Source organism: Microcaecilia unicolor, chromosome 3 (genome assembly GCF_901765095.1).
Source record: "Microcaecilia unicolor chromosome 3, aMicUni1.1, whole genome shotgun sequence".
Taxonomy (NCBI): domain Eukaryota; kingdom Metazoa; phylum Chordata; class Amphibia; order Gymnophiona; family Siphonopidae; genus Microcaecilia; species Microcaecilia unicolor.
This window is the reverse complement of record NC_044033.1, coordinates 330,542,812-330,559,210: the sequence shown is the minus strand read 5'-3', so window position 1 is coordinate 330,559,210 and position 16,399 is coordinate 330,542,812. Positions and strand designations below refer to the sequence as shown.

At 45.1% G+C, this 16,399-nt stretch overlaps 1 protein-coding gene across 1 annotated transcript in view; it reads right to left on the bottom strand.

Moving 5' to 3' along the window:
• The window catches only part of SYNJ2 (synaptojanin 2), a 234,492-nt gene that overhangs the window by 36,799 nt on the left and 181,294 nt on the right, over positions 1 to 16,399 (bottom strand). The window contains exons 14-15 of the mRNA XM_030198406.1: positions 11,417 to 11,557; positions 5,517 to 5,709 (exon numbers count right to left, since the gene is read on the bottom strand). Coding sequence (XP_030054266.1) covers positions 5,517 to 5,709; positions 11,417 to 11,557 — 334 coding nt within the window. The remainder of the gene's footprint in view (positions 1 to 5,516; positions 5,710 to 11,416; positions 11,558 to 16,399) is intronic.

Genomic DNA, 16,399 nt, shown 5'->3' with positions numbered 1-16,399 from the left:
CAGAAGTAAGACTACCCTGTATGTGAGGAACTTTAGAGAACAAGATCGAAGTGGTTTAAATGGAGGCTTCATGAGAGCTAGTAGAAGAACGTCGAGATCTCATGCCACTGGTAGTGGCTTGATCATTTATTGTTTATTAAATTTAATATACTGCCTTCGTTGCAGGCAAATTAAAGTGGTTTACAATAAAATCAATTAAAAAGTAATAAAACATAAAGGAATGCCAATTGCAGACAGGAAAAAACAGATCAACTTTATCTAAACACTAACTCATTCATACAAAGATCAGTTTCAAAAACATACACCCAACTCCACTGAGAAAGCTAAATGGTCAAACATACAAACACAATCCGGACAACACAGGAATTCACACAAGTGAAATCCAGCCCTAACCCACTGCTACAGAAACAGCCCAGATCTATGTATGGAATGCTTACTGAAATAGGTGAGTCTTTAACAGAGTGTGAAAAGATGAATTGGATATTTGAAGTCGAAGGTCTTGTGGCAATGCATTCCACAAAGCTGGTTAAATAAAGTAGAATGCACTAGATCTTGTGGATTCCCATCTGGCCTTCGAAGGGTGTGGGAGGACTAGTCTGTTATCTTTAAGAGAACATAAGACACGAGACAGTATGTACAGGATCACTAGTGATGAAAGATATGCAGGAGAACCAGTGTGAAGAACCTTGTGAGTTAATGTAAGAATTTTGAATTTGATCCTAAATTCAAAAGGCAGCCAATAAAGCTACTGAAGGAGGAGCGAGGCATGATCAAAGCAGAATGCAAGGCAAAGTATACGTGCCGCAGTGTTTTAAAATGCTTGAAAGTCTTCTGAGATTATATTAAGCAATCCCTGCATAAACAACCTTACAGTAGTTGTACCTAGAATGAAGAAACGCATAGAACAGGGAACAAAGTGCATCAAAATTCAGTATATTACAAATCTGAGGGCCAAATGATAAAGCTGAATCCAGAATGTCACCGAGATATCGGAAAGATAAAACAGGAACAATGTATCTATCAAACAAATAAGGGGTGATAGTTGGTTGTGTCAGTGATCCAGTAATCCAAGGCCACTGTCTTTTCTGGGTTCAAGACTAAACGGAGATCTTCTAGTCAATATGCCACATGCTTTAAACAGTTCTGAAGTGGTTGGAAATTAATAGAGTTTAAGTCAGTGTAATATACAAGAAGAAAATCATTCACATATGAATAAGAACTAATTCCTAGAGACTGTATAAGTAAAGCCAAGGGGCTAAAAAATAAATTAAACAGCATAGGGGAAAGCACCTACCCCTGGGGAACACCACATGAGGGATGAGGGAACTGAAGAAGAGGAAGTTTGAAGTGGAGAAGATTGGACTCATTTTTTTTACCCCGCACTTTCCCACTCATGGCAGGCTCAATGCGGCTTACATGGAACAATGGAGGGTTAAGTGACTTGCCCAGAGTCACAAGGAGCTGCCTGTGCAGGGAATCGAACTCAGTTCCTCAGTTCCCCTGGACCAAAGTCCACCACCCTAACCACTAGGCCACTCCTCCACTCTGTTAGGCAGAGAACGAGTAGTAGGATCAAGTTTTCTGGCTGTACACCAGAGCGAAAATCTTTTCCATTTTAAATGATAACATTTCCTAGTAGAAGGTTTCTTAGAGGCTAGGAATATTCTAGAAGTAGCAACAGGAAGGTGTAAGAGACACAAATCTATATCGTCAGGAACCAAGCCATCAGGGCTAGAGAACAAGGGTCAAGATGAAGGAGGGACACTTCATTCTGTGTTATCAGGGTTGGAAAAGGATTTAATTTCCCTGGATTGTAACTCTAGGAGAACAGGGAACCATATCTGGCATGGCCAGTAGGGAGCTATTAAAATCATGGTCCCCTGGTCTCAATGCAGTTTGAGAAGAGTTCTCCCTATGAGAGGTAATGGGGAAAAAGTATAGAGAAGTTCTAAAATGTCCAGTGGAGCAGAAAGGCATCTGGGGCTGTTCGGTGGGGAGCATACTGTGAGAATCAGCGAAGCCACAGAGTCCAGAATGCAGGGGGGGGGGGAGAGAGAAAAGACAGAGTGGAAAAACTACAGATCCCAGAATGCATTGCGGGAGAGGAGGAGGCAGGAGTGTAGAGAACACAGATTTCAGACTGCCTGGAGGAATAAGAGGGATGAGGACAAACGAGTAACTGAGCCGCAGGAGAGGAAAGGAAAGGGGGCTGATTGGGAGATGGAATCAGCTGAGGAGAGGGTGGAACACCTGAGGGAGGGGGTGGAGAATGAGGGGATGGAATGGGAGGAGTTGGAGCAGGTAGGAGGAGAAGGGGTGGAAGAGGAAATGGAGGTGGGAGAGGAAGTGGCTGGAGAAGAAGAGTGACTTCTAGAGGAGTCCAAAAGTATCAAGAAAGGAATGATAGTCAGGAGAGATCCGGCGGGTGGTTGTCAAGAGGTAAAGTGTTGACAAATGAGGGTGGTGGATCTTTAAAAGCCTGGCTAAGCTGTGCTGTGTAAAAAGCCTAGCTAAGCTGAACTGTTTTGAGGCCTTGCTGAAGAGGGCAGTGTTTGAAAGCTGGGCTAGCTGAACTTTGGGAAGAAAGCCTGGCTAAGCTGGGCTGTGTTTAAAGCCTAGCTAAGTTGAACTGTTTTGGAGGCCTTGCTGAAGAGGGCGGTGTTTGAAAGCTGGACTAGCCGAACTGTGTTTGAAGCCTGGCTAGCAGAACTGTGTTTAAAGCCTAGCTAAGTTGAACTGTTTTGAGGCCTTGCTGAAGAGGGCGGGGTGGGAAAGCCTGGCTAGCCGAACTGTGTTTGAAGCCTGGCTAGCAGAACTGTGTTGAAAGTCTGACTAGCTGAACTTTGTTTAAAAGACTGGCAAGCTGAACTGTGTTGCACCGCCTTGCTAGCGGAACTGTGGGGCAGTGAGAGCGAACTGCACTGACGAGTGTAGAGTCGGAAGCAGACAGCACGGAGAAGAGAGAGAGACAATTAAGCGGCCGAGAGGAGCGGCTGACAATACATCCTAGAAGAAAAGCGGGGAAGCTGGTTGCTCTGAGGGAAGAGATCTAATGCTGGGGTTCTCCACGCTGAAATATTTGCTGAACTACAGATGTACTGAGGGACTATTTGTGAGACTGAAGGATTCTGCTTAATTTGTCTGCTACAGAAATCTGAGTGCTGGTTACGTAAACAGCTAGTAGAACGTTGAGATTCCATGCCACTGGGGGTGACTTGATCATTTATCGTTTATTAAATTTATATTATATTTATATATATGACCCGAAAAGGAGAAGGCACCAAAAAGGTAAAGTTTGACATGCTGAGGAGAGATTTAAAAGAACAACCTCACTGCTCCGTGGAAAACGATAGACTGCTGGTCCCAAGCTTGAGCGTCAGGAGGGAAGGCACCTGCACATGCATGGTGGGGGCACTGCCTCAAAGATTTAAAGTGAGAGTGCACTTGGCTGTGTCCATACTGGGCTCCATGGATGATGTCACCCAAATATGAGAAAATTATGCCTGCTTGTCCTCAGAGAAACATAATAATCATAGCATCACATCATCATCCTAGTCTTAAAAACAATCCATAGACAGATCAAATGCCCATCAAATGCCCAATATGTTTCAGCTACTGCCTGCCTCCCTCCCTCCGATTTTCGGGTCCCCTCCGTCCCTCCGATTTTGCAGGTCCCCCTCCCCCTCATCCCCTTCCTCCCAGTTTCAGGGTCCCCCCCCTCGAGTTTCAGGGCCCCTCTCCCTCCTTCCGAGTTTCAGGGCCCCCCTCCCTCCCTCTGAGTTTCAGGGTCCCCCCCCCCCCGCTCTCCGAGTTTCAGGGCCCCTCTCTCCCTCCCTCCTTCCGAGTTTCAGGGCCTCCCTCCCTCTCTCCGAGTTTCAGGGCCACCCTCCCCAGGGAGTTTCAGGGTCCCTCCCTCCATCCTTCCGAGTTTCAGGGTCCCCCTATCCATCCCTCCCTTCCACTTCCAGGCCGCCTCCTGCCTCCGAATTTAAAAAGTCATGTTGGACTTACAAAGTTGGGGTTACGTCGTCCGGCAGTAGTGCTAAAAGCCGTGTAGCCTCGGCCCTTCTCTCGCTGTCTGTCTCTGAGCTCTGGTCCCGCCCTTGCGGAAACAGGAAATGAGGGCGGGACCAGAGCTCAGAGACAGACAGCGAGAGAAGGGCCGAGGCTACACGGCTTTTAGCGCTACTGCCGGACGACATAACCCCGACTTCGTAAGTCCAACATGACTTTTTAAATTTGGAGGCAGGGGGCGGCCTGGAAGTGGAAGGGAGGGACGGATGGGGAGACCCTGAAACTGGGAGGGAGGGAGGGGAATGTTTTTTCCAACGTTTCAGTGTCTCTGGTGACATCAGCTGGTGGTTACGAACGCAGCCAGAGACATTGGAACGTTGGAAGTGCAAATTATTATATTAGATTTGAGGATGACCATGTAAAGGATCCCTTTATGCTGAATGTTTTTCCCCTGTGAATGATTGTAGGATCCTGTGAGGTGTGTTGGAACAGTTTGCAGCTAGGCATATTGCAGGGATGTGTGCCATTCTCTTCTTTTTGAGCTTGTATTGGGAACTTGCTTTTCACTAATTTCTGTTTCAAATTAGGTGGCTGTTGGAAGGCCAGTACTGGTGGGGCTGGGAATATCTCTTTCAGTACTTCATCCTCATGGAGTAGTGACTGCAGATCTTTTATGATTCTTCTCAATTTTTCTAGCTCTGGATTGTATGTCACTACAAGAGGGATTCTCTCTGTGGCTTTCTTCTCTGTGTACTGCAGTAGGTTTTCTCTAGGTATTTTAATGGAAGAAGCAATAAGCTGTGAGACTATTTTGGGGTGGAAGGGAAAGGAGGGAGCACTGGAACAGTAACACTGGGAAGATGGGGTTGGAGACAGAGAATGGAAGGTTGGGAAGGCAACTTGAAATGTGTAAGACAGGCTAAGGGATGCAAGAAGGAGCAAAGTGAAGAGATGATTATGGAGCAAAGCGCAAGCCAGAAGAAGGTCAAAAATGGCAAGAAGTAATATAAAAGAGTATAGATGTCATGAAGACAAGAGGAAGAGAAATATGGAGAAAGGAAAAGAGACAAATAGGAAGCAAGGCGGTGACATGAAGGGGGGGGGGGGGGGCAGGTGAAAGGACCACAGGGGGTGGGGACAGGAAGGAGTGGGAGGATTGAGTATATTGGAGAATGAGAGGCAGGATTGTGTTGGGGCGAGGGAAGCAGAGAGGAATTGTCCAAAATTTGTTTTGGTGCACCTTGAAGACTGAACAAAATCAAAAGTGTGTCATTAAGTAATAAGGGTTAAGAAGCACTGCCAAAACATAACAGGGACTAACTATTAGAAACCTGATGGGAGACCCACAGGGATTACTCTCATGTGGCCTACAATAGCTCCCAGTGCCAACAGGAAGAACTAACAGATCAGTCTGAACTCTTCCCTTTACTGCTTACATGGTGTGCGTGTGTCCTACCTGCTGAACACTGGAAGTATCAGTCTGAGACCCCTCAGGCCCTTACCATGGGGAAGTTGAGCTTCTGAGTGATCTCCTTGTAGTCCTCGTTCCTCTCCTTCACCTGGTTCTGCCCAGCTGTGAAATGGCTGCACACGAAGCAGAAGCTGCTGCTATAGAACTGGAAACGGATGCCCACGCCCCCCTTATTCCCGGTTTTACCGCCCATCCCAGTCTTCACCGTGTCCACTGCTACATCCCTGGGAGAACAGAAGGAAGTCAAAGGCATTGCAGTAAGCTGTTATGTAGTGTCTTACTAAAACAGAATTTAAAACATGCTGACACTATTTCATCTTTCCTATTGCCCCATGCAGTGGTTACCAATTGCACTTTGCATCTATTATAAGCCCAGTACACATTTCCAGGCTTTATTACACATTTAAGATTACAACACATCGGTGTGCCTCCATCACCTAAGTGACATTTTGCTGAAATTATATTTGAAAACAGCCAGACAGGCTTTTTCATCAAAAGTTAATATTGTTTTTTGTTTTGGTAACTTCCAGTGCTGACTCCCTGCTCCTCTAGACAGCTTAAGAACATAAGAATAGCCATACTGGGTCAGAGCAATGGTCCATCTAGCCTAGTATTCTGTTTCCAACAGTGGCCAGACCAGGTTACAAGTACCGGACAGAAACCCAAATAGTAGCAACATTCTATGCTACCAATCCCAGGGCATGTAGTGTCTTTCTATATCAATAGTAGACTATAGACTTTTCATCCAGGAAGTTGTCCAAACCTTTTTTAAGCCCAGATACACTAACTGCTGTTACTACATCCTCTGGCAAGAGCTTACCTATTCATTGAGTGAAAAAATTATTGCCTCCTATTTGTTTTAAAAGTTTTTCCATGTAACTTCATTGAGTGTCCCCTAGTCTTTGTACTTTTTGAAAGAGTAAAAACTCGATTCACTTTTACCTGTTCTACACCACTCAGGATTTTGTAGACCTCAATCATATTTTCTCTCAGCCATCTCTTTTTCCATGCTGAAAAGCCCTACCCCCTTTAGCCCTTCCTCATATGAGAGGAGTTCCATCCCCCTTATTATTTTGGTTGACCACCAAGGTTGACCCTAGCATCAGGTAACTATGATTCGGATTATTCTTCCCACTGTGCATCACGTTGCGTTTGTTCACATTACATTTCATCTGTAATTTGGATGCCCAGTCTTCCAATTTCCTAAGATATTCCTGTAATTTTTCACAACTTGCATGTGTTTTAACATCTTTGAATAGTTTTGTCATCTACAAATGTAATCACTTCACTTGTCATTCCGACTTCCAGTTCATTTATAAATATACTAAAGGCCTGTTTCTGACAGAAATGAAACGGGCGCAAGCAAGGTTTTCCTCGCAGTTGCAGCTTCCCCCTTCCCTTCGAGTTCCAGGACCCCCCTTCCCTTAGAGTTGCAGGACCCCTCCTCCCCTTTGAGTTACAGGCCCCTCCCCTCAGAGTTCCAGGATCGGCCCTCCCCTTCCAGGCCTCCCTCCCCTCCCGGTCGAGTTCCAGGACCCCCTCCTCCCCTCTCTCCCCCCCCTGCCCTCCGAGTTCCATGCACCCACTGTCGTTCAAGTTCTACAACCCCGTGCTTTCCTCCCTCTCTGCCTGTGGCCTCCCAGTGGAAGCAGGACGTGTGCGGCTGCCCCTCCCATTCATAAGTGCTGGCTGTTTTGTAAAACTTTTTACCTTGTGGTCCGCCGGCAACAGTGAAGTCGAGCAGGCACGGCAAGGTGCTTCAGACTGCCTTCGCTTTCGCTTCTGTTTCAGCTCTGCCTCTGGTCCCGCCCTCATTTCCTGTTTGTGGAAGGGTGGGACCAGAGGCACAGGTGAAACAGAAGCGAAAGCGAAGGCGGTCTGAAGCGTTGTGCCGTGCCTGCTCCACTTCACTGTTGCCGGCGGACCAGGAGGTAAAAGGTTTTGAAGAACACCCGGCAGGCACAGCTGAAACAGAAGCGAAAGCAAAGGCAGTCTGAAGCGCCATGCCGTGCGTGCTCCACTTCACTGTTGCCGGCGGACCAGGAAGTAAAAAGTTTTAAAGAACAGCCGGCACTTAGCACTTACAAAGGGGAGGGGCTGCCACACACGTCCTGTTTGCACTCGGAGGCCACAGAGAGAGAGGGAGGGAGGCGTGGAGCGGTGGAACTCAGAGGAGTGGGGGGTGGGGTGGCGTGAAACTCGGATGGCAGTTGAAGGAGGGAGGGAGGTATGGGGGCATGGAACTTGGGGCGGTGGAACTCGCAGATCAACAGTGGCTTTCCCCAAGCCTACCTTATTAATGATGATTTATGGACGTTTTCTCCAGGAACTTGTCCAAACCTTTTTTTAAGCTACAGTAACTGCCTTAATCACATCCTCCACTAACATGCTCCAGAGCTGAATTGTGGACAAAGTGAAAAAATATTCTCTTATATGTTTAAATTTCTGCTACTTAATAAACGTCATGGCATGTCCTCTAAGGTAGACTTTTGGAAAGATTAAACAACTTTCACTTTTTACTACTACTACTTATCATTTCTACTCAAGATTTTATAGACCTATATCATATCTTACCTCAGCCATCTCTTCTCCAAGCTGAAAAGAGCTAACTTTTTTTAGCCTTTCCTCATAGAATAGGCAATCCATCCTCTATCATTTGATTGTTCTTCTCTGAATCATTTCTAATTCTGGTAAATCTTTTTTGATATGCAATGACCAGAATTGCACATAATACTTAAGGTGATACAAAGGCATTATCTTTAATAATAATTCTCACCTGGAACATTCTGAAGCTCACTCTGTGGGAGGGAAACACTGAAGTCTAGGCTGTCAGCAACACTCACTCTCACTCATGCATCATTCACCATCACTCATAGACCCGCCCTCAGCCACGCCCCTTCCGGACATAATTCGCAACCCCAACGTTCTAAATGAAGCCTCTACCGCAAGTGTGAGGCGCCCGAGATATCCGTTTTGCCCCATTACTGTGTGCCCCGCCCTCGCATCACAACATCATGACGAACGAGGGCGGAGATCTCCACGAGTTCCGATCGCCTCTGTGGTTCCGCCCCTGCTGACATGCCCCCCCACGAAGTCGCAGCCGCACAACACTCCACCCACCTCAAGGTCCCCAACGCAACCACCCCACCCACGTCACAATACCCAGTGCCACTCCCCCCTCTCCGTCCACCCACCCACCCAAAAGACCTGCACAACTCTCTCCCCCCCCTCCACCCACCCAGCGATTCCACACTCTCTCTCTCCGCCCCTGCCGCCATGCCCCCCCAGAGGCCGTCACCATTCCACCCCCCCACACACATTGTCTCCGCACCCACTGCACCACCCTTCCACCCCCACCTAAGTCGTCCATACCGCCGCTCCCCCCTCTCCGTCCGCCCACCCACACAACATACCTGCCCAAACAGAAAAAGATGATTTAAAGAAGCAAGACGGAAACGCAGGCAGCAAGCAGGCATTGGCTGAACACTCAGAAGCCGCTCCTCCTCTACCCTGACGTCAATGCCCCTGGTGGACGAACCCAGAGGAGTGCAGCGACGTCAGAGGACAGGAGCGCCTTCTGAGACAACAGCCAATGGCTGCTGCCTGCATACGGTGCCATATTGCTTCTAAACAACAGCTGATCGTCTTTGGACAGGTATGTTGGGTGGGTGGGCGAACGGAGAGGGGGGAACGGCGGTATCGACGACCTGGGTGGGGGTGGAAAGGGGGTACAGTGGGTGCGGAGAATAGAAGAGGGAGGGAGCGGAGGACTGAGGAAGAGAAGATGTGGCTGGGTAGGGTGGTTCACGATTTGGATGAACAGGGTTTGTGGAGGAGCAGTTGCTGCTGATGGTAGGGGTGAAGGATCTGGCCAGCAGGTGAGGAAAGCTGTGAATTGGTGGCAAACGATAGATGCACACTCTATCTGTCTCTCTCTCACTTTATAACACTCTCAGTCACACACACACTCGCACATTCACTCTCTCTCTCTCTCTCACACAGTCACTCTCACACACTCTCTCAAACATACACACTCCGAGGAAAACCTTCCTAGCGCCCGTTTCATTTCTGCCAGAAACGGGCCTGTTTTACTAGTAATATATATTTTTTAATTCTCTATTCCTTTCCTAATACTGTACTTCCTAACATTGTTTGTTCTTTTGGCCACTGCCACAGAAGATTTCAACATATTGCCTCCAGGATTCCTAAATCCTTTCCCTCAGTGGTGACTCCTAATGTGGAAGCCAGCATCATGTAGCTATAATTTTGGTTAATCTTCTCAATGTGCATCACTATGCACTTACCTATATTAAAATTCATCCTCTATTTAGATGCCCAATCTTCTAGCCTCCCAAGGACCTCCAGCAATTTCACATAGTCCACATACAATTTAACAACTTGGAATACTTTTGTGTCATCTGCAAATCTGATTACCTCACTCATCATTCCCATTGTGAGATCATTTATAAATATGTATGTTAAAAAGCACGGGCCCCAGTACAGATCCCTGTGGTACTCCACTATCACCTTCCTCCATTCTGTGGTACTCCACTATCACCTTCCTTTGTTGAGAGAACTGGTCATTTAGCCCTACCCTCTTTTCTATCTTTTCATCAGGCCCCAGTCCAGACCAGGACGCTGCCTCCTACCCCATGGCTTTCAAATTTACTCAGGAATTTAATTCTACAAGGACAGAGAAGCTGGGAACAGTTGAATTCTGCATATTCTAGTTTGATTTTTGGCACATCTATGGTAGAAATCAGAAGAAGCTGCGGGGCCAAATGTTTCTCCATTTTGCTGACCCTCTGGTGATCTCCTGTCAAACTGCCAGTGGGATCACAGAAGAGGAAATGAGTGTTATAAAAAAATATTTGATGGAAAAAGCCCAGTTCTGTATATTAAACAGGTGGCCCTCTGCTTTTTCTTGTAAAAACAAAAGGAGACAGTTTTCAGCTACTGAGCATGACAAGTGTTATATTCTGGAATCTCTGCTAATCTCTTAAGAAAACCCCCAATTACTGCAGAATACGACAGCAAGAGCAAAGTTTAGATTTAGAAGATACGACACGGTTACTTTCCTGTTGTTTCAACTACATTGGTTACCTGTCCAGGCACACATCACATTTAAAACAGCCTGCATGGTGTTCAAAATCTTATATGGTTATGCCCCACAATATTTGATTCCTTCAAGAGATGCTCTGGGCTGTGCTTAGAACATCTTGTTTGTCTGACTTACTCATACTTAGCTTTCCCTTGGTAAGGGAAGGTAAGCAGGAATTAGAAAGCAAATTTTCTTACAAGACTATGAGCATTTGGAATGGAGTACAATTACATATTAAAGGGAAAGGGGGATGGGATTTGATATACTGCCTTTTTTTGGGTACATTGAAAGTGGTTTACCAATTACATACAGGTACTTATTTTGTACCTGGAGCAACAGAGGGTTAAATGGTTTGTCCAGAGTCACAAGGAGCTGTAGTGGGAATTGAACCCAGTTCCCCTGGTTCTCAGGCTACGCCACTAACCATTAGGCTAGATTGCAATCCTCATATATATCTTTCCACAGACAGCTGAAAACATTTTTATTTTATAAAAACCTGGGTAAAGATCAAAGTTGATTCATGATCAGATACTATTACTGGGGCTTTTTATAAATGTCTAATTTGCTGTAGCTTCCCAACTGAAATTACTGACTTATTTTATGGAATCTGCTTTGGACCCATTTGGGAGAAGGCAGGCTGTAAATACTTAAGATTAAGATTAATCAGTAAATGCACAGGACTTGGCAGAAAGATTCTCTCATCACGAAGAGATCAAAGCCAGAAACATCATCTTAATCTCTCATTCCCTTCTTCTCTCCCTACCACATTTCACTGATCAAAACCACATGGATGGTTCTTACAAGCAAGAGTGCCTGTGTGTTCCCCAGACCTGATAAAGGGCATGTGATAGGGCCTGACAAAGACAAACAGGCAGACGCCAACCAGCTGTGCCGATGTCAGCAGGATGTAGCGATGAGTCCTTGAGAGCGCCTTCTGAATCTGCTCTGACCACATCTTCTTATTGGTAGTACTGGAAAAGAAAAACCACTCAGTTAATGAGGCAATGAGACACTTTACCTAACAGACATATCTTCAATAAACATACTCCTTCAGAAGAAATCCTGGAGTGAAAATACAGCCCACAAACTATCCTTAAACTGAAAACTTGGGATTTACCTTGCTCAGTACAGCAAAATCCTTCAAGACTATACTACCTTTTCAGGTACACATTAGGGATGTGTGTTTGAAAATGAAATGAAAAATGTAACAAAATAACAGTGGCAATAAAATGATTCATTTGTTTTGTTTTTTAAATTCCTTTTCTTGCCATTCAAGCTTATGGGCCATTAAAGTCTATGGGAACTAGGAAAACTGCAGATTTGCTTTTCAGCTCAGACAGCCAAGAGATAAGAGAAGGGATGGGGAAATGGACAGACCCATCCTTTGCAGATCTGCAACCAGTCAGTTCCAGCTTGTCTTAAAGACAAAATAAAATAGTGGTGTCTCTCCTCGCTTACCTCCTTTGACTCCCTCCTCTCTGGGTCGCTTTGGTTTCCCCTTTCCTGTCATTTTTGTAGTTCCATTTCTTTTCTAATGTAACAAAGTGCTTTGAATATTGTAAATCGCCTAGATGGAATGTTCCCCCAGGTGGTACATCAAGTATTATAAACTTGGAAAATAGAAGTTGACACAAGTATCATTTTGCAGTCAGTCATTTCTGTGAGTTTTGAGACAGGGCAGAAGGAATTTCTGGTAGTGCCTTGTTTCCCAGAATTCAGGAACAGACAAAAATATGCAGAGAAAGCCTGTGAGTGCGGTTTGCTGCCTGCAACCCAGGGAAGGAGCATGGCTCTCAGCAAATGGGTGTAGTCATGTTTCCTGCTACCTGTGCTTCCTGCTGTCTCTATCTCCTCAAAGTCACTGCCCTTTTTGTGCCAGTGCCATGACATACCTCCTGGATCCTCGTAACACACAGTACCTTAGTTGATAATCGCTGCTAAACAGCAACATACGTCATGCAGATGACATAACTGCATGTGACAATTTCTAACCCAAACCACCAAAACCCATTACTAAATTAATCAAATTCATCCTGACCCATAACTACTTCCACTTCAATAATCACATCTATCTACAAATCAAGGGCACTGCTACGGACACCACGATGGCACCACAATCAGTCTTTTCATGAGAGAACTGGAAGAGACATTTTTGAACATATATCATATTGAGGGGGAACATTATCAAGCTGTGTTAGGGCCTGAAGTCATGTTAATTGTCCCTTAACATGACTTAAGGGGCTCTAGCACAGCTTGTCTTGCCCTAACACAGTGATATTTAGGTCACCGCAGGTTATATTAGTAATAAGATGCAAAATACGCAAATACACGTAAAGCCATTTATACTATGTAAAAACCATAACACAACCAGTGTTATTTTGCCGTCCCGGGAGCATTAGGCCGCCAAGCCATGGCTCGATGCTGCCTGGTCACTTGAACAAGGGCTTGCAGTGCTTCACCTGCTGCCCTCAATCAGGATCCCGTATATCAGCAACCTCCTTCCTGGGAACACAAGACTCCTCCCACAGTACTCTCCCCCTACTTCAGGGGCCTACCAGACATTCTCTGGTTGGTCAGTGGGTTGATGGACAGAAATGATCCCCAGTTGCTCCTGCCCTTGGTGGTGCCTCCTCAAAAAATGGTGCTCCTAGTGGTATTCTTGCGGTACTGATGCCTAGCTATATTACTGTAAGAATACTGCTAGGGGTGCCATTTTCTGAAGAGACATGGTAAAGGGCAGGTGTGACTGGGGATCACTCGCTCATGGACCCACTGGACTACCAGGGAATGCCTGGTAGGGTCCCAGGGTAGGGAGGAGAATACTGTGGGAGAGTGGGGTGTTAATGAAGGGGCTGTGTGTTGGGGGGGGGGGCGGTATCTGATGGAGGGTTGTGGATCCTCATTGGGGTGGAGTGATCATCGGAGAGTGGCAGGTAAAGCACTGTGAGCTCTTGTTGATGGGGCTATGGAATTCTGTAGAAAGCACCTGGAAAGAAAGGTGTAAATGAGCCTATACTTTTGCAGGTTGACTGACCAAAAGTAGTTGTATTGCCAATCCAATATAATTGACTCAAGAGCAATAAAAAAACACAATTATTAAAAGACATAAGGGACAATATGTGTTTAACAACACAAAAAGAGTGAAATATATGACATTTTTTTAAATGTTAAAGGAAATTAAGAAATATATACAAAATTAAGCAATATTAGCAAAAGGTTACGTTTGGAAGATAATCAATCACAGACAAGGGACTAAAAATGTTAAACTGTCTCATGCCCTTTATCCCATTTTATGAGGAGTTTTGCAGCTGTCACAATTTCCAGGAATGGAGTCAGCCCTTGTGCCGATCTGAAGATCAGCAGTCAGAAATCCCCACGCTTCACCCACGGCGACCACCATCCCTCAGCGGTTAAGCCCCTGGGTTCAGATGGCCAGCAGGACTTGGAAATGGGACGAGAGCAGGACTCAGGAGATGACAGACATCAGCAGAGGTCAGGTTCAGGCACAGAGTCAGGGCAGGCAGCAATCCAGCAAGGTCAGGTCTAGGCAGCGAGTCAAAACCAGGTAAAACGGAGTAATCACAGCAGGAACGCACCAGATACCAGGAAGAAGTAACTGAGGCAAAGAGAGGAGGGAAACTCCTAGTTTTAAACTGAAGGCGTCTGGCGTCACAGTAGGCGTGCCCAAAGTGTAGGTGCACCCAAGTGTAGGCGCGTCAAAAATATGGACGCGTACAACCGGAGCTGAAGAGAGAAGTATATGTTAGGGGAAACCTCCTGCCTCCATGTTTGAAGTTCAAGGTACGCGACACATATTCAATGCAAAAAATGAAGGGCTGTGTGAGCTAGAATATTTATCATATTGAATTTTGATTCAGATATACATGTCTTTAAAGTTCATTCGCTATTACATTACAAGTCAGTGTACAATTTTTTGGGGGGGAAGAGATTGTTGCACCATTTGTTTTCCTTATCCTTACAAAAATCTAGTTGTTTTTTTTTTGTTATACATTACTGTAACTATGGAGGCACTTTGGTGCTCTAGAGGATCAGCATTGTCAAGAAAACTATTTCTATTCCAACTGACCATCCTACGAAGTTGAATCCTCTAGGTGGAATGCACAGACCTTGTCCGTGCGAAAGGAAATTCTATAACTGGGCACATGAAGTCACCATAAAATGTAAGTGCTAGATTGTACAACTGCAAGGGGTGGAGCATGTGAGGGACATAGGAATGTCTCCAACTTAAGCAAAAGCCTTACAGAATACTATAAGTTATGCATGTTGCATGGCATACTTAGGCATGCCTATTTATGTCTGCTAATGACCTTTTGCAAATGGTCACACCTAAATGAAGGTACATCGGCGCAGCAGCACTGGGGCATCTAAATGGAGGCGCCCTGTTATAGATATACGACCTTAGCTCTAAATGGTCTCATGCTCTCTGACTCTGTATTCAAAATTTTTTCAGTCTTGCCTTGAGATACTTATTGATTTCTCAGTTATTCTTAAGCATGTAAGAACTCTTTTCTGACCATATGCCTCTCCTTCCTAGAACAGTGCAAGCCCCCAGATGTTTGAGTTCATGTGGGAATTAACAGGCAATATGCAGAGCTTAGATAGCTGGGCCCTACTTTATGCAACACAAACACTACACCTATTCCTGAACCTCCTTTTTTGAGTCTTTCTAGCCTCTGGCAGGCTTTCTGTGTTTCCTTAGCTTTTCTTTTAGCCTTGAGTCCTCTCCATAGCCGCACTGCTTGGTCTATGCGGGCTGGTATCCAACACAACATTTTTGCTAGTATAGGTGGGCTTTGAGCTTGAAAATGTTGGGATACACTGGGTCTACCACCCATTTTAAACTTTAGTCTTTAACACCTTGCTCATAAAATGGCCTGATCCAGTTGAACCATGGGCCACTACTGCCCAAATACTATCCAAAGTTATGAGCCTAATTCTGAAGGACTGACCAGAAGAAAGGGATCTGGGTCTGGCTGATTGTCTCCTTGGCGCATTAAAAGTATGTTTCATTTTGACTAGTTTTTGAAAAGATCCCCATTATTTTGGTACTTAAGGGGTAATTTTACAAATAAGGTGTTAACATTTGCATGCCAAATATGTATCTACTAACATTCTTCCACAACTCATGATGTATTGTAAGCCACTTTGAGCCTGCAAAGAGGTGGGATAAGGTGGGATACAAATGCAACAAAATAAAATAAATAAATAAATACGTGTGTAAATGACTACAACATTGCACATAAGGGGATTTGGGGCATTTACATGCATATGTGCTATTCTTTAAAAACGTGCCGGCAAATATGCTGTTTATGTTATCAAATGCCTGTGCAATAAATTGTATGTAGGCAAAACAAAGTTAGAATGAATAAGCACAGATCTAGTTTACTGCGTGAGAGGTTAGAGGCACAGGGTCACAGTTTTGTCAATTTGAAATGTTTTATTATTGACATTATGGGGCTCATTTTTAAAGCACTTAGACTGACAAAGTTTCATAGGTTACTATGGGGCTCATTTTCAAAAGTGAAAAATGTGTAAAAAGTTGCATAAAGCAGCATTTGGATGTTTTTCTCACCAAAAGGTCCAAATCTGTATTTTCGAAACTGATTTTGCAGACGTTTTTCTTTGCAGTTCGTCTGCAATGCATCCAAATCTCAAGGGAGCATGTCAGGGGCAAGATTTCAGTATTCCTAAGACTTGGACATTTTTCAGCCATAATAGAACAAAACGAAAATTGGTAAGAATCACCAATTTGGAAATACAGAGGGATTCCCAAAGAGAACAGCATGCAAATG